The sequence below is a fragment of the Cynocephalus volans genome, chromosome 3, assembly GCF_027409185.1.
Source record: "Cynocephalus volans isolate mCynVol1 chromosome 3, mCynVol1.pri, whole genome shotgun sequence".
In the NCBI taxonomy this organism is placed as follows: Eukaryota; Metazoa; Chordata; class Mammalia; order Dermoptera; family Cynocephalidae; genus Cynocephalus; species Cynocephalus volans.
The window spans coordinates 96,177,158-96,204,889 of NC_084462.1; the positions used below are offsets into that span (position 1 = coordinate 96,177,158).

At 38.7% G+C, this 27,732-nt stretch overlaps 1 protein-coding gene across 2 annotated transcripts in view; it reads left to right on the forward strand.

Moving 5' to 3' along the window:
- INO80 (INO80 complex ATPase subunit) overlaps positions 1-27,732 on the forward strand; it is a 126,171-nt gene that overhangs the window by 83,210 nt on the left and 15,229 nt on the right. For both annotated transcript variants that reach the window (XM_063091821.1, XM_063091822.1), the window contains 4 exons: positions 4,658-4,883; positions 9,069-9,196; positions 19,204-19,298; positions 26,284-26,356. In XM_063091821.1, the coding sequence (XP_062947891.1) occupies positions 4,658-4,883; positions 9,069-9,196; positions 19,204-19,298; positions 26,284-26,356 (522 nt within the window). The remainder of the gene's footprint in view (positions 1-4,657; positions 4,884-9,068; positions 9,197-19,203; positions 19,299-26,283; positions 26,357-27,732) is intronic.

Here is a 27,732-nt window from a genome sequence, read left to right on the forward strand (position 1 = left end):
ATCTGTCAGGTAGATTACCACAACAGTACAGTCAGGGGAGAGGGAGACATTTGTTACCACGATTGAGGTTTTTGAGGGTTTCTATAAGAGGGGGCCAGTTGGGAGGGGTGGGGGAATATCTGGCCTTATTACCTCCATATGGTCTTCAAATAACGAAAGAAAATATAACACTCAAACATCAAGAAACTTCTCAGTCTGATGTTTTCTTGCTTTCCCATACAGCCTTTCCTGGACAGGTTCACAAGTCTGTTCCATCTGAAAAGTGACTGTTGTTTGCATCTTTTTCACCATTCAGCAGTTGTATGCTTATTTGCAAATTGGGGGTAGTTTCTATTGCGGTTTCAACTTTGTGCAGCTATCTGGATCCTTCCTATGCCACAGTTTATCAAAACAAAGCACTCATGATTTCTGACAAGCATCACTGCAAAGGCACACATTGGTACACAGGGGTTGTTTATTTTGCTTACATCTTCCACCCCTATCCCATCCCTGTTGATCAAGCCAGACAAAAGCTCTCCTCTTGTATCCACAAATAAGTATGTAAAGGGAGAGACACAGAATAGAGATGTGGCCAGACTGTGGTTAGAGCAAAGAACAAATTCTGTCTTCCCACCTTGTTGTTTCCTTTTGCTCCAAGGGGTAGCTTTCAGTTAGCCAGGGAGCTCAGAGCCCTGAGAGTCTGTCATTTCTTATCCTTTGCATTTTTGCCTTGTTTCTCCACTCATGCTAGCAGGTCTATTGTTTATCAAAAGAGAATATGGCAGGGGATCCAAAAAGATGTTGAATGGAAATGAGGTATTGAGTCCATTGACTCTTGCCTGCCCAAATTTCTTTCTGCTCTTCCTATGTTATATGAACTTAATTCCCTTGCCACTATCAACTTTGTTTGGTTTATATTGGTTATCCATAAAGTATTTGGACTTTGTATCCTGTTCTTCCAAAGCATTCTTGGTCTGAGAAGCTTGAGTTGGCACAAGGAAGTATATTTTTTCTAGGAAGCAATTAAAGTCAAAGGTAGCCCTCAAGCTTCATAGCTGTTGCATAGTTGGTTTCATTCTCATTCTTAATCTGATCAGTGTATACCAAGAGTCTAATAAGAGGAAGTTTAGATTTCTGAGAGAGGGATGTCAAGACTTTTTTACTTGTCATATTTCCAGTGTTTTATAGAGCTATCTTGGTATGTAATTGCATTTATGGACATAAAAATTCTTCATATGTTACCACATGGAGCTCCCAAAATCTCTATAGCCGACTACTCTCAAGAATATCCCCACTCTCCCAACTACACATGCATACCCGAACTGTTCTGCTTCAGTGTTGTTTTCAGAGGAGCCGGAAGTCTGTACTACCATTTGTGATGCTGCTGTTTCCCAGCAGAGCAATAAATGTAGCTTAAGGAAAACTATAATAGCTGTAGCTATTTGGTAGCAAGCAGGGAGCAGGAGAAAGCTTTTATCATATAACTGAAAGGTGGCTCCCCAGCACCCTCCTTTCCTATTCAGCCTCTCTCATACTTGTAGAATTTCTTCATATAGCATGTGCTAACCCTGAAAATGGGGAGTAAGTACATAATTTTGAGATCAGGAAGAACAGTTTTCAGCATGTGTAAATACTTCATACACACATACACAGCTCTTTCAGATCAGTCCTGGGATATAAATAAGGCAGCATTTCAAGAGATACCTTAATTGTCTTATATTAATTTCTAATCCATCTGTGGTGGGGAGAGAGAAACTGATTTCCTCAATCCTGCCCTTGAATTAAGTCAAATAAATTTCCCTGGCACATTCTTTGAAAACTTTTGGGTCAGTTCAGGAAGAACTATGCCACTAAGGATAGAATTATAGGAGCCATTTTATTATGAGCTGAGGAAATAACTCTACAGGGTTAATAAACTAAGGCCCTGGAAATTCATTTCACCAAAAAACTGAAGCGCTTGGAGCGGTTACGCTTCCTAAGCTAGAACAGGAATGTACATGTCCTTTGGAAGGACGCACTGAATGCTTGAGGCATCCCCTGATGGTTCTGTAGTTTAGGAAGTTAATGAAGCAAAAAGTGGGGGTTAGCTCAAGTGGGAATAGAGGGAGAGTAAGCATTTCCGTTTGTGGGGAGGGAAGAAGTCATGCTTCATCTCCCCCTGCTTCTGAGCAATCAGGAAGATCACTTGGGGTTAGCAGAACAGATAGAGGCTGTCTAGGATAGAGCTGACTTGGAAAGCAGGATTTATTCTAAGTAGAAATGGATTTTTTTTGCCCTCTTTTGGACCTCATGAGTACACCGCTTATGTACTTTAAACATGACTTTCTGTGATTCTGTATATATATTGATTCAAGGCTCCTGGCCAAAGAAGCTTATCAAAACATTAAAAAATACTTCACCAAGAACCATGCAAACCTTCCAGTATTCAACCCTGAACTTGGATATCAGCAAAGTGAAAATTGAAAAATAGATGAAAGTTTTTAACTGGAAAAAGTTGTTTTGTTTTTAAACTATAAGAGTACCTAGAAATAAGTCCCAGGCAGAAAAAACATTCTTCCCGTATCACTGTTCTACCCCTGTTCCTTCATGCTGAGTTTCTAGCTTTTGACTTCATTCTGAGAATATGAGGCCAAAGTCTTTATGAATAATTCCAATATAAGTTCTGCTTTTCTACCAAAGGAAACACACACACACACACACACACACACACACACACACACAGACACAAAATAAATCAAAGCAGTTTGAATATAAAACTGGTCAGTACAAGTCTCTCATTAGAAAAGACTAAGTATACTTTACTCATCCAATAGTATGCTTGCTGGTTAAAATATAGAACTGGTCATACTTCTAGAATACAACTACTTTGACCATTATTATAGAAGTATAGCTGCTATTGATTGTGAGGTTCTGGGACTCAACATCCTATATGGAAGATGTCTGCTCTGGCCCAGGATCTGGTGGGGTACTGCCAGGACAAGTCATAGCAGAGAGAGACCCAATTTTTATCCATCTGCTTTGTATTTCAGTCTTTATTTGCCTATGATCAGGTATCAATGGGAAAAATGAGTAAGTTAGGAGCAAGAAAGCACACTCCTCTGGAGAGGTGATATGAGCTTCTAATATTGTCTGTGGTGCTTGAGCCTGTGTGGATTTTAGAACTCTAGGTCCAGTTTGTTGTGACCCTCTGTAGTTTTGCATCTGGACTGTAGATGGCACTGCTTCCTAGCAAACTTAGTTTAGCATCATCTGCAAGCCAGAGTAGTTTATTCTGTGATATTGGTAAATGATGCTCTTTCTCTGATCTTGGTACTCTCTGGTGCCCTGCAGAAGCACCTGCAATTCGATGGTCAGGTAGCTGACTGTTTATATACTCCAAGGCAGTATATCTCAAGGCTTGGCTTGAGGTGGTAGGTAGCACCCTTGTTAAAAAATTGGATCTATTGGCCCCTCCCTCAGACATTTTGGATCAAAATCTGCACTTTTGTTGTGCTCCCAAGGAGGTTCTTATGCATACCAAAACTTGACAACCATTGCCCTAAAGATTGATCTAACATTCAGTCTTTAGCAGGATAGATTTTCCTAAGCGCCTAACTTCTGAGAAATAATAGAATTACCTAACTAGGTACAGCCAATGTTTTATGTTCTGATCTCTCCCATACTTGTACCCTTACTCCTTATATACAATTTCTCCACATCTAAGGTTCTTCTGAGCAACTTACTGCTTGTGATTGGCTTTTAGCATTTTTGTCAACCTGGGCTTGATAGATAATCACAGCCTCCACATTTTAACAAAAGGTAGCCGTGTCTTGTTCAACAGGCTCCTTATCAGATGATTTCACAGGCATTTAAATACACAGCTGCTTGTTAGAGTGGGAATAGATCCAGATAGCTGAGAAGGATAAAACTCATGTTTCTAAATTGGCATGAGCCCCCTTCTAGTGGAGAACCACTGGGAGGGGTGCATATGAGTATATTGTAGGGTTGTGCCTTGTGATGAGATGAGAATTTGTGCGTAGCCTCTGCCCTAGCCAAGAAATGAATCTGCTACTCTCTGGTAATTGATTCCCTCCCGTCCCCTTTCCTCCACACTTCCCCTTCTCTAGCTTATGGCCTGAAAGAAAGGTTCTCTTATCTTCCATTAGGTTTGTCAGTCAACAACCTGGTCAGGGAAGAGGAGAAAGAAGTGTTGATAAACTTGGGAGCTTTGTCACAAAAGCTTTAGAGACAGCTTCAGATTTGCCAGGCTAGTACTCTTTAGTTCTTGAATGATGATTAACTAGCTCCAGCTCCCTTTCTGGCTTCACATCAGGTGTATAGGGCTAATAGGACTTTGCCAAGAACAATATCTCCCAATGAAGAGAGTTGGCAAAATGATCAAATATACTATGTGTGTAATAAGATTGCTGACCTGGTATCCTGGTTTATCTGAAAAATCTAGATGTCTTTGGATCTTTAGTTTGTTCACAGTTCATGTTATAAGAGGTTGGCCTTTTACCTGGAGAAGCTCACTAAGTCAGTCATTAGAGGCAGCTTCGTTTGTCAGAAGAGGATATTTAAAAAGAGTAACCTAAGAATTAGCCACACTAGTCTGATTTCAGAGTTGAGATTCCCAAAGGGCTTAGTGTGTATGAAAAATGTGAAAGAGCCATCATCTCATGTGAATCTTTCACTGCAGGTCACCGCAGTGCCATTGGATTCTTATTGCAATGATCGAAGTGCAGAATATGAACGGCGAGTTCTGAAGGAAGGAGGGAGTCTGGCAGCCAAGCAGTGTTTGTTGAATGGGGCCCCTGAACTGGCTGTAGACTGGTTAAATCGAAGATCTCAGTTCTTCCCAGAGCCAGCTGGAGGACTGTGGAGCATCATGCCTCAGAATGGCTGGTCTTTCATCAGGATTCCAGGTGGGTTCTCTGTTCTCTTGGAATATGTTCCCAGTTTTGGCAGGGGAAGAATCAGGGATATATTTCATATGATGGTTTCAGATATTTGGAATTCAGGGCTCTTGAGGTTTCTATTTCCTCTTTTGTCCTGAGTAATTTATAGGTGAGAATACTAGGAATTGTGACTTGATAGGAGAGAGAAATGTTTTTAGATTTATACTTAAGTACTCTCCCTTGACAAGCTTACAGCTGAGAAAGGAATGCCATTCTTTAAAAAAAAAAAAAGAAAAAAAAAATTGGTAGGAAAGGCTCTAGGTCGAATGAGTACAGTTGTCTTGTGCCATTGCCAGTGAAATGAATGAGAATGTCGTCACTCACTGAAAGCCTAGTTTAAGCAGCATAAACAGTGTCCTGCACAAAGCACTAGAGATCTGAATGATAACAGGAAACACAGTGTGTTTTGTGCCAAAATGCTAGCGGATTCCCAGACCCCCTAGGGTCAAGGTCAAGGTTTGAAAGGAAACTACGTTTTCATCTTTGCTTTGGTGAGACTACTTTTAAGGAAACTGAACACAGAAGGTTCATAGGCTCATGTTCTTTGCTTACACCTGCTGGCAAACTGCAGTGATAGTTTGGAGTATTAGCTTTGGCTGTCTAAATTCTTTGATATCTTTATTGTATTCATCTTATTGGCATGTAATAGAAGTAAACTAGAGCTAAGCATTCAAAAGAGAGCATCTGCTATTTCTAAGAGATAAATGGATTCCAGTGTTTAAGGCCTGGTTTTTCCATTTGATGTTAACTTCATCAAGTGTCATGGAGTTTGTGTCAGCCAGTTAGTAGTTTTGGAAGTGCTTTGAATTGGAAGAAACCTTTTTGGGTATGTGAAAGCAGTATTGCATATGGCCTCACAGCTAACTAGAATACGTGAAAGCAGTGGGTGAAGGTATATTGTTTGCAGCCTAAGTATAAGGCAGGCTGGGGCTAGCCAGTTAGCTCAGTTGGTTAGAGCATGGTGCTGATAACACTACAGTCCAGAGTTCTATCCTTGTACAAGCCGGCCACCAAAAAAAAAAAAAGAGAGAGAAAAAAGGCAGGTTGGTCTGGAAACCACAAATCCCAGATAGGAGGTGAGCACAGATATTGAAAGAAGCAAGATAAAGATAGCACCTTATTTTTCTCCTTTCTCCCGTCTTCATTTTGACTCCTTAGTTCCCAGTACGGGAGTAGAAGGTTTACTGCTGGTGCTGTGGGAATCTCTCATGGCTTTTCCTGTTCTTTGAAAGAAAAATGGACCATGTTTAAATAGCAGGAAGTGTCTGAGTTCTTTTTGCATCGATAAAAAGCACCAGCCTCACTGGCTGTTTACTGTGAGAACCAACCAGCTCCTCACTGACCCCATTGTGCTCTGTAGACTAGCTGGGGCGGGGTCACTGGAACCTGTATTTTATCTCTCTTTCCTCTATACTTTTACATTTTCTGTTTCCCTGGGAAGGGTTGGTTCCATTACATTTCTTGAGAGACTGACCAAAATCTCCTGGGTTTCACACCTTGATTGCTTCTCCACATTTCACCAGAAAGATGTACAATCCCTTCAAAAGGCTCCTTTCCTTGGAAAAGAGAGATATTGTTTGATCTGTTATCCTAATTTTACTACTGTGGGCTACATTCTTTTTGTTTTGTCTCTGAATGGGATCTTATACTGTGGATAGTAAGAACCTGTATCTGAATGAAAATACCATAGTATTGTAGGAAAGATGGTAAGAGAGTGGGATGAGTCTGTTCATTTCAAGGTTTTTTGAGTTCATATTTTAAAGAAGGGGCTAGACATGGGTTTGACTTGGCAGAATCAGCCTAACTTATAGGGAATTGTGCTTCCTCTGGCTCTGTGCCCTGCTTAGCAACAGGTGGTGCCCTTGTCCAGTACAACCTTAGTAACTCCTAAAAAACTGGGTAATGAATGTCGGCCCCCGAAGACACCAGTATGTGCAGAGAAAGAAACCTGTTTTTTCTACATATCTTACTAGGGATAAATAATAGAGGCTGGTATCCTCCATCTAGCATGCTCGCCTTAGTATCAGAAATATTGTTATTGCTTGTATGTTTTAAGGCTGTTGCTGAAGTCTGTTTCTTTTTAGGCCTTTCCTTTCAGGGCAGTCCAGAGAAGTCCAATTCATCCACTTTTACTTTCCCCACCTACTCAATAACAAATTGACAATAGGTATCACTTCTTGCTTCCTTTAGGCACATCAGAGTTCTGTCCTCTCTGAGCTTTTCTAATCCTAGCATCAGGTCAGTCTGCTTAACAAAATAAAGTAGATGTGGGAAGGAGGAATGTATGAAAACCATTGAATTAACGATTTTGAAATGAATTGAAGCTTCTGAAAATTCAGACACAAGACAAATTTGTGTATGCTTTGTTTGTGTTCAGGGAGTATATCTGAATGGAGAGAGAAGATAAGCAGGCTCAGAACTCTGATGAGTTTAGCTTACCCGCTGTCACTCAATGGCTGAAAAATATATGTGTTTCTTTTTTTCACTTTCTTGTGCTTTTACGAGAGCAGAAAAACATGTCTAAAGCTGATTGGAATCTTTGTGGGGAATATTTAGGAGCTATCAAAATCGAGAGACCTCAGAAAATCCAATTAAAGGAGTAGGGTAATTGTGACAAGAAAACCTTGTTATGAAGGCTTGATTAGACTTGGCATTTATACAGGCCTCCTTGTCTGGTGCCAGGGAAGGAGCTTAGCAGTCAGTTCTGTCCCAGCTGTAGTCATTTGATTGTGTTTGTACAGAGACCAGCAAAAAGAAGAGCATTTCAATAACCTAAACAGGACCAAACACAGAGCCTGAACAAAGGTGTGTGGCAGTGTCAGGGAGGGGGTTGTGGAGGGAGAGATGTGGCCTGGAAGCATTCTGAAGGTGGGAAAAGGCAGGGTACAGTGCAGAGGAGTAAATAGCTAGGACCTGTGGCTTTGTAGCAAAAACAGAGTGGCTGATGATTTGTTATGGTGCTGTCAGCACATCCGTTCTTGTTCAGTTTATACAATAATTGTGCACTTAGCAAATAGTGGTGAGAACAGAGAAGTGACTGTTGAGAACACTTGGATTGCTTTCAACAGTCAGCCTCTGCAGTTCTGAGGAAAAGCCATGGGTTCAATCAGGACCAGAAAGTAAGGATGGACAGTGTGTTTTTCTTAATAGTTTTCTTTTACTTTTAGTTGTTAGTTGTCTGTGTAATACCTCTATCCTGTCTCCCTTTTTGTGTCCCACAGCCACTTCCACATATACTCGTACACAATCCTTTAAGCCTCATCTCTTCCCCTTTGAATAGCAGCAATTGTTTAGGGCATGTTTATGGACCAGTCTGCAAACAGGAAACTCTGCTTCCTGAAATATGATGGGAGTTGAATGATACTGAATGGATAAGATGAAAATTTGTGAGTTAAGTGTTCTTTCAAGATCTCTGGATGAAATCCTTTTCTTATGGGAAGAGGAAGGAGAAAGCACAAGTTAGTGAGTGAAAGCACATTCATTTCAGAGAAACCCAAAGTCAATCTTTCCAAAAAACTGAACAAGCCGTAGTGTTTTTATTAAATTACAGCTTGGATTGATGATATTTACCAACCAACCAATTTGAAATGATACAGGAGAAAGCATTTTGGTGTTTAGAAAAAAAGGGTCAAGGCGGGGTATGTTTATTTGCATTTCTTGGTATTTAAGTATCTCCCAGGGAAAGCAGGAGCACCCCTTGTTTCTATACATTCTCATGCTTTCTGGACATAAACACTTAACCACAGAACTAGCCAAAACACATATCTAGAGATAAGATGAACAAAGAAAAAAAAGATTTTTCAGGTCACTTACAGGAGATACCACATAGACATCACTCATAGATGTCCATGTATACCTGGTGTCCCCTGAGTAAGAAAGTAGAGTAGGGAAGATTTCAGATGCCTTAGTGGCAGATGTCTGATTGGAGCTGTCAGTTGGAAGATAACCTACATCTTCCTCTTTCAGGATATTTCTTCCCAGAGCACTCCTGAAGTCATGATTTAACATTTGCATTCTTCCCTAGAGCGCTTTCCTGCTCTCATGTTGACAAGCATCCTGGTTGTAGTAATTTTGGCTACATACAGCTTTGCAGTGAGTGATCTTGTTGCTTTAATTAAATAGTTTCCTCCTCCCCGTTTTTCTTCTCCCCAGGCAAGGAGAGCCTCATCACTGACAGTGGAAAGCTGTATGCCCTTGATGTCCTGCTGACTCGGCTCAAGTCTCAAGGACATAGGGTCCTTATCTACTCCCAGATGACCAGGATGATAGACCTTCTGGAGGTAGGAGAAGGAATCTTGGAGACCTAGGATATTTAACTTGTATGGCTCAGATGTTCATAACTAATGTCATTTCTGCTTCATAGGAATCCCAAAACTCCTCTTTGTGATTTTACAGTCTATAATATAGAGAGCAGAAGCGGATCCTGGGAGTTGGAGAGTATGCAAAGGACTTCCTCCTCCTTCCCTACACCAATGAATAGAACACCCTTATGCCCTTATTTTACTAGGGAAAAAAATTCCTGAATTTTGAAGTAGTTCACAGCCTAGCAATCTTTCTGAAAAGTCCTCTGAAATTCTTTATGGAAAATAAGATTTGGGATTAGTTTTCTGTGTAAAAAAGCAGAGAGCAGCTATTCAACCTGAGTTAATGTAGTGGTTCTCAACTTGACTACATGTTGCAATCACCTGGGAAGCTTTAAAAAATATTGATGTCTGTCCCATCCTCAGAGATTCTTACTTAATAAGTTTGGAATGAGGCCTGGGCATCAGGATATTTAAAAGCTCCTGAGCTGATTCTAATATACAACCAAGGTTGATAGCCACTGGGCTAGTAAAAGATATAGCTATGTCTTATTGTGCAGGGCAGCTTTTGTTTGTTTCTTTTTTTTTTTGGAGGGGTGGAGGTAGGCTAGCCAGTATGGGACCTTGACCTTGGTGTTATAAGGTTATTCCAACCAACTGAGCTTACCAGCCAGCCCCAGTTTTTGGTATTTTTTTTTATTCTTTATTTATTTATTTTTTATTTTTATTGAATCAGAATTGATTATACATATTTTTGGGGTTCAACATTGAGATATGTTGATCAAATCAATATTACTAGCATATATATTATTACAAATCATAATTATCTTTATGCCCCTTGTCCAATCTCTCCTCATCCCCCTCTCCCTTCACACTCCCCCCTCTAATTACCATAGATTTCTTCTCTCCTTCTGAAAGAATAAAGGTTACTCTGTTGATTTGTTGCCAAGATGATCTGTCCAATGCTGAGAGGTATGATCAGGTTCCCCAATATTATCATAGAGCAGATGCTTCTTCTGTCACTCTGAAAAGGGCTTTATGGAGAGAGACTCCTCTTCTTTTCTTTATCTCTGCTGGTGACTCTCCTTGTGTCAATGCACTCCAGTGGCTGGTGGACCACCTGCATGGTGGTTGTGGCATCTAGCCACTTTTGCGGCAGCCATGGTTATTGTGGTGGCTGTGGTGGGCCACCCACATGGAGGTGATGTTTTTGGCATGTTCCTTGGTGCTGGTGGCGTGGCTGGTTGTGGGAAGTGTCTAGTCCTCAGATCCATGCCTTGGGTCCCCAGGCAGGCCCTGAGACACTGGCGTGGTGTGCCTGGTTGTGGGGGGGTTTGGTCCCTGGCTCCATACCTCAGTTCCCCAGGCAGGCCCAAGGTGTTGGCAGTGTGCCTTATTGTGGGAGGGGGGTCTGGTCCCCTTCTCCATGCCTTGGGTCCCCAGGTGGGCCCAGAGGTGCAGCCAGCCCCTGCCTTTGTTCCTTTAATTACTTCTATGTTGGGGTTCTTTCTAATTTTTTGTCTGAGTAGTGGCTTATTATTTGAGGGAGAAGAGGTCATGGATATAGAAACAGGAGAGTGTAAGAACAAATAATCACAAACTACTGAAGTGAATATGTAAGAAAGTTCAAGAGGCTAAAGCACCTAGATGCGAGGAATATATAAATATTCTCATGTTTTTCCTTGGGTTTTATATACTGATATCTAGGACTTTATATTCTATTCCTGCTACTCCAGGAAGTAGTAATAAATAAGTGGAAATTGGACCATGATCATCCCTGTCTAGGAGTAAGGGAATTGGGATCACATCTGGTCAAAAGGAATGAAAGATTGCAATAGGGGAGGCTTTTAGGCTCTTTGAAAGCCAAGGTTTGCTTGCTAAATTTTGTAGTAAGTTTATCTGAATTTGATGGCAGGCTCCTTTTAATAATCTGACAACTTTTAGCAAGGGACATAAATAATATTTGAGGTCAATCTAATCACTAAATCTTAGGTTTTATATAAATGCCAATCTGAATGCCAACAGACCAAACTTTCTCGTTTGTATTATGAGTAGATCACCTATTTCTAAATGATGGAACAATGCTTATAAGGGACTATAAGTCACCATAAAAGAGGTGATTAAGCCATTGTATTTGATGTAAATCTTGACTGTGTTAACAGCCCTAACAGCAGTAATCCAAAATAAAAGTACTGCCTGCATCTCTAATGTTCTGTTCAAACTAAATGATGCCAGTAGCCAAAACTATGAGTTAACTCCTACAGGGGAGCTCCTTTTAGGTAGAATGCACTTGTCATGAAAAGTCAGGGAAAGTACAGATGAAATAATGATCTTCAGCTGCTAAGAATTATAGAAAAAGTATGCTAAGGATTTAGTGAGGAAGGTAATGATCTTTCTTTTCCAAGGCTATATCAGTATTTTATACAGTCCTAAAACTTGATTCATATTAAAGCGAAGTTCCAAGGGAATGTGGGTGAGTAAATAAGCTAGGTCTGGTAGATGAAGGTGAGTGTAGGTAGTTTAAATTTGAAACAGCCCTAAATTTGAGTCCTTCATTCTGTATATTGCATACTTCTAGGTATTAAATATTACTAAAATAAGTGAAACAAAGTATGATAATGAGTTTTGTTTAGGGTGAGTGCTGTAAACTCTACTTATCAGGGTCACTTCCTATGTATCTGTCATCCAGCAGTTGTTTTTATGGGGTGGACTTAGTGGATAGGCTTTGCAAACAAGGCAGCTTGAGAACCATCTCTAAGTGTAGATGCACCTCTCTATGGGGAATTCTAAATTAGAGAAAATCAAATTCAAAGCCTGAGTTTCACAACTGCTGACATTCCTTAGCCCTATGTATGACATGCATCTAGGACGCTGAAGCCAGAAAATGTTGCAACTGATTGTATGTTTCAAAAACTAAAATGAAACTGCCATCTCATTTCCTTAATACTATAACAATGTTGTTTCTTCATCCTTATTAATAATATTCACTCAAATGAACCACATTTTGTATTCCAAGAGGTTAGTCCTTAAATAGAATCTATTTTGTGGACATGGAATTACAATGCCCACAATGTTAACTGTATGTCTAACCATTTACTGAAATGTTAATGTATCGTGGGCTTTGGGATAGTGCAGGACTAGGTCTACTTTTTTTTAATGTTTCAAAGAGTATTTTCACTTTTATATGGAAGCTTTCAGTGTTAAACATTCATTAAAGCCATGTTTCAGCATTAAAATATGACCTAGTGCATGAACCCTAAGGATCATGTTATAGAAAGGACCTTCTGTATAGATGCTTTCAATTGAGTACACTTGACCTTTTCTTTAAAAAAAATCAAAACAAAACAAACAAAAAATCTTGACCTTGCCTTCCTTCTTGAGTCTCAAAATATTGGCTTTTTTTTCTTCTGGATTCTCCTTTTTCCTTTGACATCTTATATCCTGTACAAAGAGGGAAAGAAATATTTTCAATAGAATAGGATTTAGAAATTCACATAGGGGCACTGAAGCTCTGTTATGTAGTTGTGGAGCATGTCAGCATCTCTTTTTCATCAAACATTTTTTGGGGTTTTTTTGTTCTGTGTCTTAGCTCTGGCAATTTGTTTGTCTCTCTGTTTCTGAGACTGAGCAGAACTAAAAGACAGTAAAAATTCACATGCTTCTAAATAGCCAGATTTCCATTCTGTGACAAATACTAGTTCTGGGCACTTAGTATTTGTTCAGTGTTTTCTGATGTGATTGATTGCCTCCTTTTTCTCTTGGGTAAAAATCTGACTTTAATAAATTTCTTATGTATATATCAGATCTTCTTCCAACTAGAATTTTGTATTCAGAAATGTTTTACCCTTTCACATGACATCCATATAGTATAAATGTTATGTTATTGGTCTATTTTATATTTACTGAGTCACCTATAGGGTCTTGGCTATTGGGGGTACTATGGAAACAGACATAGCTTTTGTGCAGTTGGGATGGTGTTTTCCAGCTGAATTTCAGACAAAACTTTTCCTACCACCTCCAGTCTTACCATATTTAGGGACCCCAACCCTCCATATTCTAGCTGTTGTCGTAAGCTTTTAACTCATTACATATGACTTATGTCTGTGTCTTCTCTTTTGATATTCATTCCTCTTGCATCAAGCAACTGAATCTGTAGTTTAAGGAAATAAGCCACTCAGTATTTTCTATGCAATCTAAAAGTAATTGCAAAAGGTCAGCCAACTGATGCAGTATGTGGTGTGATTGTTAAATACTGAAATCCAGACAAATCTGGAACTGTACCAATATATGAAAATAGTGCACGATTGGCCGGTAAGCTTAGTTAGAGTGCAGTTGTAACACCAAGGCTGAGGGTGTGAATCCCCAAACTGACCAGCTACTTAAAAAAAAAAAAGAAACAAACAAACAAAATAGTGCAACACAGAATTATACTCCAGATAATCCATAGCTAATGATGACAGTTGAAACATTGGATTGTGTAACTTGCCCAGTCAGCCACCCAAGTGCAATACCTAACTAGGGGAAGATTCATCCTGAACAAACATTCTGTCATCTCTGAGATGGCTTCTCTTAAAACTCCAAGTTACATTTGGGAGTTGTGATTCTATACTGGGAAGCTGGGTATTCTAAAACTGCCCCATGAAATGAAAAGCAAATTGGGGTCACTGTCAACTAGAATTTTTGTTAGGTCTTAGGAATAATAGGAAGAAATTCATCAACTTATATCCACGGTGTTTATAGTCTATTTAATCTATTTAATTCTTTTTTTTTTTTATGCACCTGTGAGCAAGACATTATGCTATGATGCAAATATCAGTTAAACATGGTCTTTGACTTCAAGGAGTGTATCTCATGGAGGAGACTTCTAAAAGTTCGTGGAAAACTAGAACTAAAAGATAATACAAATCTTTCCATGAACTTTTTGAAGTATCTTTATACATAGACAAATTACTGTCAAATGAACCCTAATACTAGTGCCAAACTGAAGCATGAACAGAGCTGAGAATAGCAAGAGGGATGTGTTTATTTCTAACTGGGTCACTCTGAAGGCTTCACATAGGCAGTTAATGTCTGAGCTGAACTTAGAATTTTAGCATCAGGGCGAAGGGAATTTGAGACTAAAGAAGTTGTATGTAAAAAGGCAGAGAGATGGGAAGGTACAAGACACTTGAGTGGAATAAGACAGTGTGAGTGGAACATATGGTAGAGGAGAAAAGGAAATAACACAAGTAGGTTGAAAGCAGATTATGATGGGCTCATGAGTGCCTTGTATTAGAGGTCTTGCCCCAAAGGGCTCTGTATTAGATAAGAGAGATACGAATGTCATATTTCACTCCCTTGGTGCAGTTTGTTTGGAATATAGAGAAGTTGTAACAGACATAGAGAGGAGCCTTAGTTTTTGCTGGTGATATTCCCCAAAGATGGAAAGTAGTATGTCTAAGAAAATAAAGTTACACCACATCAGCAGGTTTGTGGGTCATATCGAGTCCTTCCTCCAAATTGTTTTATCAGAGTGAAATCAGATTAAAATGAACATCAAAGGCAACTTTTTTTTTTTTTTTTTTTTTTTTTTTTTTTTACTGTAATTACACTTTATTTTTTTTTTTTTTTCTTTTTTTTTTTTTTCTTTTCTTTTATTTTATTTTATTTTTTTAAAAATTTTATTTTGTCGATATACATTGTAGCTGATTAATGCTCCCCATCACCAAAACCTCCCTCCCTTCTCCCTCCCCCCCTCCCCCCCAACAATGTCCTTTCTGTTTGTTTGTTGTATCAACTTCAAATAATTGTGGTTGTTATATCTTCTTCCTCCCCGCCCCCCGGTTTGTGTGTGTATGTGTGTATGTGTGTGTGTGAATTTATATATTAATTTTTACCTCCCACCAATAAGTGAGAACATGTGGTATTTCTCTTTCTGTGCCTGACTTGTTTCACTTAATATAATTCTCTCAAGGTCCATCCATGTTGTTGCAAATGGCAGTATTTCATTCGTTTTTATAGCTGAGTAGTATTCCATTGTGTAGATGTACCACATTTTCCGTATCCACTCATCTGGTGATGGGCATTTGGGCTGGTTCCAGCTCTTGGCTATTGTAAAGAGTGCTGCGATGAACATTGGGGAACAGGTATACCTTCGACTTGATGATTTCCATTCCTCTGGGTATATTCCCAACAGTGGGATGGCTGGGTCGTATGGTAGATCTATTTGCAATTGTTTAAGGAACCTCCATACCATTTTTCAAAGGCAACTTTGAAGTAGAAGTTTCAGAATGGAAGGTTGATAATTGGGATATATAAATGTTTGCCTTTATTTTTGCAAGTGTCCAATTATCCTTTCTTTATGATGATGATGGATGGGAATTGTGGACAGAATATATTAAGAACTTTAGGATTAATGGGGCTCCCCCTGCCACTATTTTTTTTTGCTAATAGTGGCGAATTCCTCTTTCATCTGGGAAGCAGCAGAGGATTAAGCCAAGGACTCTGAAATCAGTGTGCTTGAGTTCCAATCCTAGGTCTGCTACCTTCCGCCTAAGTCAACTTTAGGTACCTTGCTTAACATCTGTAAAATGAGAGTGACAAGGGCCAACCCCGTGGCGCACTCGGGAGAGTGCGGCACTGGAAGCGCAGCACTGCTCCCACCGCGGGTTCGGATCCTATATAAGGATGGCCAGTGCGCTCACTGGCTGAGTGCGGTGCGGCCGGTCACAAAAATGACAAAAAAAAAAAAAAATGGGAGTGACAATAGTGCCTACCTTGAAAGCTATTGTCAGGATTTTAGATAAGCTAAATTAGGTAAAATACTCAGACCAGTGGCTGTCACTTAGTGAATGCTCAGTAAATGCTAGCCATCAATGTCACTTCTACACGATGAGCCTAGTCCCCTTTTTGTGGGGGGATGGTGTATCACTGGCCATTACAGAGATCAAACCCTGGACCTTAGTGTTATCAACACCACATCCTAAACAACTGGGCTAACTGGCCAGCCCGAGCCTAATGCCTTTGTATGATACCATTGGGGGTGTGAATATTTGCTTTTATTTAATATACTTTAAAGGAGTAAGAAGCATTTGCTGAAACTATTTTGAGTTATGCTGACACATCTGTTTGCATGCCACTGCTTAAAAAGTAGGACTTATGAGTGTGATCCAGAACTGACTTATTTTCTCAACTTGTTTTATAAAACAGTGGTTTTCAGACTGGTGGGATATGATAGAGGACAGGGTAGAGATTAAGAAGATGGGGCCTTGGACTCCCCACCCTTCTTCATCAACCAGAATAGTAATACTTTTTATCTATTTTATGTATTAGAGGGGTTCTATATAAGATTTTGCTTGAAAAAAGTGTTCCAGTGCTTTAAAAATAGCATATGTTCTACAACAGTGTTTCTCAAACTTAATGTTTACAAGTCACATGTTGTTAAAATGCAGATTCTGATTCAGTAGATGTGGGGTGTGCCCCTCAATTCTACATTTCTTTTTTTTTTTTTTTTTTTAAAAAGATGACCGGTAAGGGGATCTTAACCCTTGACTTGGTGTTGTCAGCACCACGCTCAGCCAGTGAGCGAACCGGCCATCCGTATATGGGATCCGAACCCGGGGCCTTGGTGTTATCAGCACCGCACTCTCCCGAGTGAGCCACGGGCCGGCCCTCAATTCTGCATTTCTAACAAACTCCAGTGCTGCTCATCTGAGGGTCATGCTAAATACCATGGTTCAAAGGGACTCTGTCATGCCTTCCTTCTACAACAGTTGTTCTCAGCTGCTAATTTAGGGTATCTATTGGAATCATTTTTTGAAGCTTTTCCCCCACTCCAGCTTTATTGAGGTGTACTTCATAAATAAAAATTGTGTATGTCTGTGGTAGACAACATGATGTTTAGATATGTATATATTGTGGAATTACTATCACAATCAAGCTAATTAACATACTCATGACCTCACATGGTATGCTTTTTTTTGTGTTGAGAACATTTAAGATCTACACTCTTAGCAAATTTTATGTATGCAATACAGTATTATTAACTATAGTCACCATGCTGTACATTAGATCTCCTGAACTTTTTATCCTGTATAATTGAACCTTTGTACCCTTTGGCCAACATCTCTCCATTTCCCCCACCCCCAGCCCCTGACAACCACCATTCTACTGTCTGCTTTTATGAATTTGACTTTTTAGATTTCACATATAAATGAGATCATGCAGTATTTGTCTTTCTGTGTCTAGCTTATTTCACTTAGCATAATGTCCTCCAGGTTCATTCCTATTGTCACAAATAGCAGGATTTTTTTTTTTTTTTCTTTCTTAAGGCTGAATAATATTCCACTAACACAGACTCTTTGTAGTCAGGGTTGATTAGATTATGGTTTAGGATTAATATCTCTGTTGTGCTGACCTTCATATGTAAATATGTGAACAGCAAGATTTACAAGAAGATATATTTATCAGTGATCTGATGAGTTTAGAAGTTCTGGTTTAAAAGGCAAAAAAGTGCCTGTGCAAGAAGCTTACCTTTTTGTTACAATTCCAGTCTGTGCGATGGATGACTCTCTGTGAGCTGTCGAAATATAGTTTATTTTGTTGTTATGGATTGCAACATTCTCTGGATTAGCTGCCAAAGTATAGTGAGCCTCTAAAGACTATCATTATGCTATCATTTTTCACCCTCTTTCCTGAATTCCTTTTTATCCAAAACATTCCCTACTTTTCTGCTATTAACCCAGTCCCGTTACAGTGCTATACAACCAAATTTGAACTTTTATCTCACTTTGACTGAATATTTTCTTTCTTTGATTATCAATGCTCTTAAGGAACCACCCTGAGGCAGAAAGAGTTTAACAACAACAACAACTAAAAAAAAAACAACAACATAAAACACAATGAAGGTTTGTGCCTCAGTGAGCTTCTCTACTCTGTTGACTAGCTTCACTTCTCAGGTGCCCTAGCCAGAGACCTCTGCCAAGTTCTTGGCTCTCACTCACTCTAACAATAAGCCTCCACATAGCTGCAACAGCCATACCAAACTGCAGCAAACTTGTAGGCTGAAATGCCCACCCATGTATAAGAACTACCTCAGAGAATATGGAAATAGAAGAACATTTGAGCACAGAAAACTAATTAACACAAACATTCCCCAAATGTAGAAATGATGAGTCTTTTTCCATAGAGAAAACTTATTTTAGAACCAAAATAACTCTTTCATGGTGTTTCTTATAAATAGGCAGCTGTTGCGCTTCTGTTAATAGTCCTCTACAGATGGACTTTTTGTATTGTGATCAGTGTAATTTGAAGTAACAAAAAAGGAAATCAGTGTTCATTTGGACATCATCTGTAAGAGGAATTTCAGCTTCTAAGAATGGAGAGACATTCTCTCCATTGCATCTCTTGAAGTCTCATCTCCATTCTTAAAAGTTGTAATTCCTCTTACAGATGATGTCAAGAACATTCTCTGCCGTGAAAATCACGTTGTCTTCTGTATCAGTCTGATGCTTAGGTCTCCCATAACAAGCACTGAATCCTCCGATGGGAGAAGGAAGCTTAGGCTGTAAATTCAAAGATGTGGGCAGCAAGGATTTGCTGTGGGAAACACATTAGGGTGAATGTTACTCACTGAAAGAAAACTAGATATATTCACAGCTGTGAAAAACATCTAGTTGGTCACTGAAAATCCATTTTAGTTTAAGGATTTCATTCTGTTTTGTTTTGTTTTGTTTTCATGAAACCTAAAGAAATCTGCAGAAATAAGACTGGTCTCCAAGTTGAAATTGAGGGTGGTTGTAGTCATTAGGTTGCCCTCGATTTTAATACATTGGCAGTAAACTCATTTACAAATTAAGTTCCTTTACTTTTGGGATTGCTTTCTCCTCATTCTGGAAATAATGAGTTGCCCCTAGTATGGATGAGATAGAAGGTGGGTACATGCTTGTGAGAATTAGAATATAGTAATTTTCATCAGACTTATTATATCCTTTTACCTTGATTGGCAGGAATATATGGTTTACAGGAAGCATACCTACATGAGGCTTGATGGCTCCTCCAAGATCTCAGAGAGGCGGGACATGGTTGCTGATTTTCAGAACAGGTAACTTTAATGGGAATTACAAAAATTGTTTTGATTTTCCTCTAGTGCTTGAGATGATATGTTTAAAGGAAATGCCAGTACATCTCGGATTGTTAAGTAGTCAATATAGTTCCTACCATTTTAAGAGGTTGCTAGGGCCAGCCTGTGGCTCACTTGGGAGAGTGTGGTGCTGATAACACCAAAGCCACGGGTTCGGATCCCATATAGGGATGGCCGGTTAGCTCACTTGGGAGAGCGTGGTGCTGACAACACCAAGTCAAGGGTTGAGATCCCCTTACCGGTCATCTTTCTTTAAAAAAAAAAAGGTTGCTAAATCTACTTATAATGATTCAGATCTGTGTGTCTGAGAGAGCAAGCAAGAGAGAGAGAGAATGAGAGAACAAGAATGAGAGAATGAATATACCAGTTTTTTTGTATGTTTGAAATATGCTTTCTTAACACCCCCGTGCTTGTTTCTTTGAGTAATAAAAGAAACGATTTCTTTTTTTTTTTTTTTTTTTGTCGTTTTTTCGTGACCGGCACTCAGCCAGTGAGTGCACTGGTCAGTCCTATATAGGATCCGAACCCGCGGCGGGAGCGTTGCCGCGCTCCCAGCGCAGCACTCTACCAAGTGCGCCACGGGCTCGGCCCTAAAAGAAACGATTTCTGGTGTGAATCAAGATCCTCCTCAATGGATAATATGTATATAGAAAAAAAATTCACAAGGCTGTATTCCTAAATGTTAACAGTGGCCATCTTTGGGTGTTGTCCTAGAGTTGATTTTTAGTTTGTTTCTGCATTTCATTTTGTACAAGTTTAAGGAAAAATACCTTTCTTTTTCCTACTTTCCTTCTAGCATTATGGCAGTACAGAGCATTATGACAAGTTGCAGTAGTGTGCAATGTATTCATATGGCAGCTCTCAGCCACAGTACCTCTCCACTTGCTAATGAGCCTGTGAAATTTCAAGTACCACCTGCTGAATACTGGTGATTCATAGAGCCATAATTATCCTGAGTGAAGGTTCTCCTTGTAGTAAGCAGTGTCTGGTTACTGCTCTCTCTCCAAGGAGAAAGCCAAGCTTCACTAGTGATAGGTCTGCTGAATTCCACTCTTAATTTTCTTCCCTAGACCTGGAGAACTTAGGAACAAAGTAGATCTTAATGTCCGTAGATCAGAACAGTTTTTACTTTCTGGCCTTTAATTTCATGGCCTGTTAATATTTAACTTTTGAATTCTTGGGAAGAAAATTAAGCACATAGACATCTGTATTTAGGTTACAATTTTTAATATCTTTCATTTCAGTTTTAAAGCATGGTTTAATTCAGACATAAATAACTTAGCATAAAACACATTCACAGTTCCACATGGAATGCCATCTGATTGAGAATGTTTGCTATTGTGCTATTCTTTACAATAGAGTACAGGTAAGGAGATATATCCTGATGTTTTGGTTTATAGTGTTTACCCAGTTAGGCCAATACTCCTAAGTTAAAACTATACACCAGAATTCCAGGTGGCTGTTTGACCAACAATGGAGGGGAAGATCTACTTTGAACCTATATAAGTTTGTTATCTTGGAGCAACTGTGTGGGTGGCGTCACCTAGCTTCTCACCTCACAAAAGTTATCAGCAGATTCCAAAGTCAAAGTTATTTGAAACACATATAGCACTGCTAAGAGCATAGCAGTGCCTCTTAGCTTACCACATTGTTATGGTAAAAAAGAGGGAATAAAAAGTTTGCCAGGTGATCTTCATCATTTTTTTGATTCTGAAACCAGTTCAGTGTATTTTGCTGCATCCTTCCTACTCCATCCTGAGAGCTTCAACTGACAGGAATCTTGTGTACAAAATCTGGAGACTGTATGTTTTCCCCAGATTGCCTGTATTTTCCTCAGTCATACCGAAGTATCTATAATGTGGGCCCACTGGTAGGAGGTGGTGTGTGTTGTGTATTATGAGAAAAGCCATTAAGTAATATATATTTCTCCTATTACTGTTTGTGTTTTTTTCCACTATACAATTGAATATCTTGTTAACACAAAATTTAGGGGGTTGTTTTGTTTTCAGTAGCAGTTGGAGTCTTTATATATGACAGTAAGTGCGTATTGAGCAAAATTTGAAAAATATTTAAAGATGAAAATAAAAATCACGCATAATCCTACTACTGTTAATATTTCAGTGTATCCGTCTTTAATGTGTGTATGATTATATTTACACAGTTGGTGTATTGTAGATATGATTTTGTGTCCTCATTTCTTTCACTTAACATTGTATCATAAACAGTTTCACATGTCACTAAGAAGTCTTTGCAATCATAATTTTTTGTTGATTTTTAAAATTAAAAAAAATTTTTTTTGGTGGCTGGCTGATACAGGGATCCAAACCCCTGACCTTGATGTTATCAACAGCATGCTCTAACCAACTGGCTAATAGACCAGCTTATGCAATCATTATTTTTAATGACCAGTATTCCATTACACTGGGTATATATATACACCACTTTTCTACTGTTAAAATGTTAAGTGAATATCTTTGTATATAGAGAGCTTGTCACTGTTTTAGATTACTTTCTTAGCATAGACTCAAACAAGGGAAATTACTGGGTGAAGGCAAATGAACATTTAAGACTCTATGCATATTGTCTGATTGCTTTGTAGAAAAGTTCTACTGATTTAAACTCCAACCACAGCTGTAGTATGTTGACTTCTAGTGATTTGGGCTTCTTAGCTGTAGAGCTACAGCTGTTCTCCTGACTAACCCAATTCCCAGAAAACTGGGCTGTGAGATCCAGGGCTCAGTAGATTTCACAGTAACTTTTTAGTGGAAAAAATCAGCAGATGTATCTAATTTATTACCTCTAAAATCTCTTTTAACTTGTGAAGCACAGTTATTTGAGCAATCCCAGTAGCACACAATAGTTTTGAAAAGCTTAGCTCTAAAAGAATGGTGTTTTTCAGAGCTGGCCGGTTAATGGTGCTGATGATAACACCATGGTTCAATTCTGTACCGGCCAGCCACCAAAAAAATAAATAAATAAAAGAATGGTATTTTTCACTGTTAAATTGTACTATATTTACTTAGTAAAAGTCTTACTTTGCGCAGCTTTTATTAGGAAAACGTTCTTGAGTCCGCAAATCCTATAACTGAGAATTACCTAGGAAGCATTGAGTTTATTTAGAATCAGCATTTGGGTAATCATCATTCTAACACCCTGTATCTAATATTAGGTAAAATGAAAAAAGAGACTAAAGTCTTCTTCTGATCCCTTCCTTCATTAAAAGCTAGATGCTGAAAGTTGGGATTTTGGCTAAAAATAATCTACTTCTCATAGAATCTGAACTGTGTCTATGCTGACCAGAAGCTTATCAAGCTGACTCCTCCAAATGGGGAAAAGTTCTCAACTCAATTTGAGTGGCTGCAGTAGCCCAATACAAAGGAAAAGACAGGTGTTTTTGAAAACAAAAAAGCATGCCTTGCCACATATTTTCATTATTATTAATGAAAGACATCAAAAGGAAAAGTTGTAGTTTTAACTGGAAAGCCTGATGGCTCAAAGGTCAGCCAGAGTAAAGAAGAACTCCTATAAAAAGCCATTTACATTCCCTTCATACAAGATTTATTTATGAGGGAACCTTCCAGGAAAAAGTCTGAGACTAAAGACTGTTCAGCCAGAATGTCCTGACTGGGCAACATTCAGAATACGTGACCAGTGCATGATTCTAGAAGCCATTACAAGGTCTTTGCTCTGTGGTGCTTTGGCCTTTGCTTCCCTTCCTCCTACCCCAAGACCTTTACCAAATAGATAACCACCCCCTCCCCATCCCATTATCTGACTACTCAGGTGACCCTTTGGAAAACTTGAGAAAAAGTGACTATGTCATGAATTTTTCTTGGTATGATATTGTAGACCTCTAGTGTCTTTTTTCATTCTGGTTCTTTTTCAGTCATTTAACAAGCCTTTACTGCAATTGACTATATGCCTAGCATTATTTGGGTATTTGGGTGCAAAGAGACCTCAGTGGGTCATTAAAGAAGAATGAGAGTGAGACCTAGGCCTTTGCTACTTTTTTTTTTTTTTTTTTTTTTTGCTACTTTTTTTGCTGTACAGACCATCTAGAAGCCTGGTGTCTAAGGCTTCCAGCAGGGACCCTGAGTTGAAATTCCTTTTCAGCCCACTAGAGGGCACCCAAATCACCATGTTACCTTCTGGGATTTTGTTTTCTTCTGTTTAGTCAGAATCTCTAAAACATTAATTCACATTACCAATAAATACTAGGTTTATCAGGTAGAAAGGAACTTCTCAGCTGTTTGAGTTAGTGTTTTTGTTTATGAATAATCCAGCAGTATAATCTAGGATGGAAGCTAATTTAATTTCTTTGGTTATAACAATCCGAGGTTTCTGTAATCTTTATTTTTCTATCGCAGTATGATAAAATTTCATTGAATATAGCCAAACCGTGCTACATATCATAAACCTCATCATCAGAAGGCATCTTCTTAGTACATAATTGATACCCAAAAGAAATGTTTTCTACCATTATATTTATAAGTTTTTCTACTAATTTATTTTTACCTATATTACTTCCACTAGTGTTTTTCTGTATATAGTTCTTATTTGTAAGTGATCACCACATCTGGGGACTTTACTCTCTGCCTGTCCTGACTATGGAAATGACCCATCTTTCTACCTCTACCCTTTCTTTTGTTGTATTTCCCAGCTGCCTTGTACCTCCTTCCCAGTCCCATACCTGTTCCTCCACCCCCATCCTCACCCCATACTCAGACTCTGGGCTCATCAGGAATTACAAAAAAAAGTTCTTGCCATTGGACGATTCTGTCAGCTCTTACACAGAGATCAGAGAGAAGCCTCTGACCCTGCTGCCTCTGCACCCACCAAAGCTAGAGAGGAAGATTTATGAGGCAAGAGCAATCTTCATAGTATGAGAGTGGGAAGGATTGGTTATTCTTTAGAGACTAGTATGGCCCTAAAAACCTCAATCTTTACTTGAAGCTTTATTGTGGTTAAATATTCTTCCCTGGGCCTGTGAGGTACCATGCTTCCATTTACATCATTCTATAACTGTGGGAAGATATGTTAGTAAATTGGCAGATGTCCTTCAACGTTTTGGTTTGCCCTGTATGATTTAATCATAAAACATGACATCTTATAAATTATGAAATATTAAACCTCATGATAAAATTCAAGGATAAACTAGTACATCTTTTATGGGAATACAAAGCTTTTGAAATCATGACCTACAAGAGGCCTCTAGATATGCTCTGTTATTCATGCCCACTCTAGGAAATTTGTGTTTAATTGAATGCAAATAATGGGCAGATTTCTACTTGGACCTACCAAGCTTAATGATTAACCAGAATGCTTATTTCAAAATAGTTCCTTCATTGATATTCATGTTTGTTGATATGTCATCAGTTAGTCACTTCAGCTGTATGCATAGCATCTTCATTTTATAGTCTGGGAAACAGACTTTTCAGCAGTCAGGTGACTTTACCAAGGAAGAATAGCCTGAAGGGATGAGAGCTCCTGATGTCAGTGTTTCTTTTTTGCTTTTCTTTTTTTTTATTTTGCTAGAACCCACAGAATAAAATTCATTTTACATTGTGATGTAGTACCTATATATCATGTCTGAAATTTCACAAAACAGTACTTACCCCAATATTTTCTAATCTGTCCTATTTTTCTTTAATTAATTAATTTCTTTAATGCAGTCCAGATCCACCAAACTAATATGACCAATGATAGGTGTGACCCTCAATTTCATTGACACTTATTTTAAATGAATTTTCAGTTGTATTCCTCACTATACACATGAAGAAAAGGGATTTAGAGTACTGTCAAGTTTGCTCACCAGTTTAATTTGGTCCCTTACCTTTAGAAATACCCTAAGGTGGCAGGAACATGAAAATACAAGATAATCTTAAGGTTTATGTATGTTAACTGGGCTAAAACTGAGCCCCTATTTGTATGTGTGTACATAGATGAATCTTACAGTCAAAAGCCTTGCTCTTTGTGATCTGGCATGGGCCCTGTTCGAGAAGATACTCAGTAAATATTATTGCCTGAATGAGTGACAGTGGCACCTGCTGGGGTTTATTTATAATTCTGTTTCTTTAAAAGGGTGTTGGATATAAAAGGAAGCCAAGAAAACTATATCTAATTGTTTTCTATGTAAGGACTGTGTTGGCATTCACTCAAAAGTACTTGACTCCCAGCCTATCTTCATGGATTGATCCTAAATTCAATTTAGCACATAGAAGTCATGGTCTGGGTGTTAGTCCTAACCTTGGGTCATCTTTCTGGAAATCACTTTCTTCATCTTAAAATTAGTGCTTTGGAATAATAATCATTAGTTTTCCAAACTATTGAAAGTCATGAATCTCGGGGGAAACACCAGGAAATACTAATATATTTGGCCCCTCTGTAAGAACTAGGAATGGTATAACTTGTTAAAAATATGACTGTTGCAAGGCCGGCCCGTGGCTCACTCAGTAGAGTGCGGTGCTGATAACACCAAGGCCACAGGTTCGGATCCTATATAGGGATGGCCGGTTTGCTCACTGGCTGAGCGTGGTGCTGACAACACCAAGCCAAGGATTGAGATACCCCTTTACCTTTATTTAAAAAAATAAAAATAAAAAATATTAAAAAAAAAAAAAAATGACTGTTGCATAGAAAGTGGTCTCTACTTCCATGGTAACATATTTTTGTTATATATGCTACATGTTTAAACTTGTATAGCCTATCAATCTTCATATTAAGCAAGTATAAGCAAAAGTTTATCTGCAGATTGGAAGATGTCTTCCATCATTTGATTTTAGTAACAGAGCACCTTTGTACACCATTTCAAGAAAACGTCAATCAGGCCTAGATAACCACCAAAATTCTTTGACTCTGTGTTCTGTATTCAGAGAGCCCTTTCTTTTGCCATATACCATTTTTCTTTTCAGTTTTTCCTATTAACATATCCCTTCCTTTTCTTCAGGAATGACATCTTTGTGTTCCTGTTAAGCACACGAGCTGGAGGACTGGGTATCAATCTGACTGCTGCAGATACAGTAAGTAACGACAGCGCAATATACTGGATATGCAGGTTTTCTGCTATAAATATGTTACTCAGTTTGTTTTGCCCTTTTCTTTGTGTCATAAACTTTTTATTTCTTTGCTGGCCAGTTAGCATAGAGTGTGGTGCTGATAACACCAAGGTCCAGGGTTTGATCCCTGTACCAGACAGCTGACAAAAAAAAAAGACCATTGTCACTCTTTGAATGGAACTGGAGCATTTTAGCTTTCCTTTGGGGATTTTCTACTCATTCTCTTTGAATAAGTTTCTTGCACATTCATTCAACAAATATTTAATGAATGCATACTATATGTCTGATACTGTTCTAGACACTTGGGATACGTCAGTGAAAAAGATAGGGGAAAAATCATTCCATCCAGATTTGTTCTAGGAACTATAAATGACCAAATCAAAATGGATTGTTTCATTATTCTTATGCATTATTCCATTACTGGGAAAACTTATGTTTTTGTATCCTAAACTTCAAAAGGTGGTTTGAGAGCAATGAAATTGGTAATTTAAAAAAAAAAATAATAAAAACAAAGTATCCATCTTTTTATGCCCAGTCTCCTTGAAGGAATAACCTACATGTCTGAACGGGAGAAGAATAAAGCATTCCTTTTGAATCTCAGAATTATTCTCAGGATTCAAATGTATTTAATAACAGTTTCAGCAAGCATGAGATTTAAAAATAGAGAAATAGGGAATTGTTTTATAAAAGTCATGACTATAAAAATGTCACTATGTGGTGCTTCTCTATGAAATAGAGAGCATCAGAATCCCCAGAAGTATGAGGAAGATGCAAACTCAGGCAGGTCATGGAGAAATGAGGTACAGGGGTGAAAAGGCTTGAATAGACTCAACAGCGGCAAAGCTGGACCTAGATCCTGTGTTTCTCAGTTTCCACTCCTAGGCTGTGTCCACTCTTTTTCCTTATTAACTACTACACCATAGAACTACCTGCCTTCAAGAATGGAAAAGAGGTTCTGTAATATCACTAACTATAAATCATAGGACCCGGATGTCCATTTTTGGCATCTAACCTCTTCTGCCAGTTAACCAGGTGGGGTAAGGCTTCAGAGCCTGAGGACTGCTGAAGGTATAGCTCGGTAGATGTACATCGTCAGTCTCTGTCATCTTATGAGAAGGCTGTCATTGGTAGTAGACATTATTCTTATGGGTTCTCTGATATGGTTGCTCACTTGATGTCATGTCAGATAGGAGAATCTTGCCTTTCTTGTTCCTCTTGGTTCTCTGCTTGTTCTGTTTTTAAAGGATTTCATACAGTCCCAGTGTGGTTATACTCTCAATGTGAGTAAAAGTTTCATCACTTTCTCCTGGCTGATCTTTTGGACTCCTGTGTCAATCCCC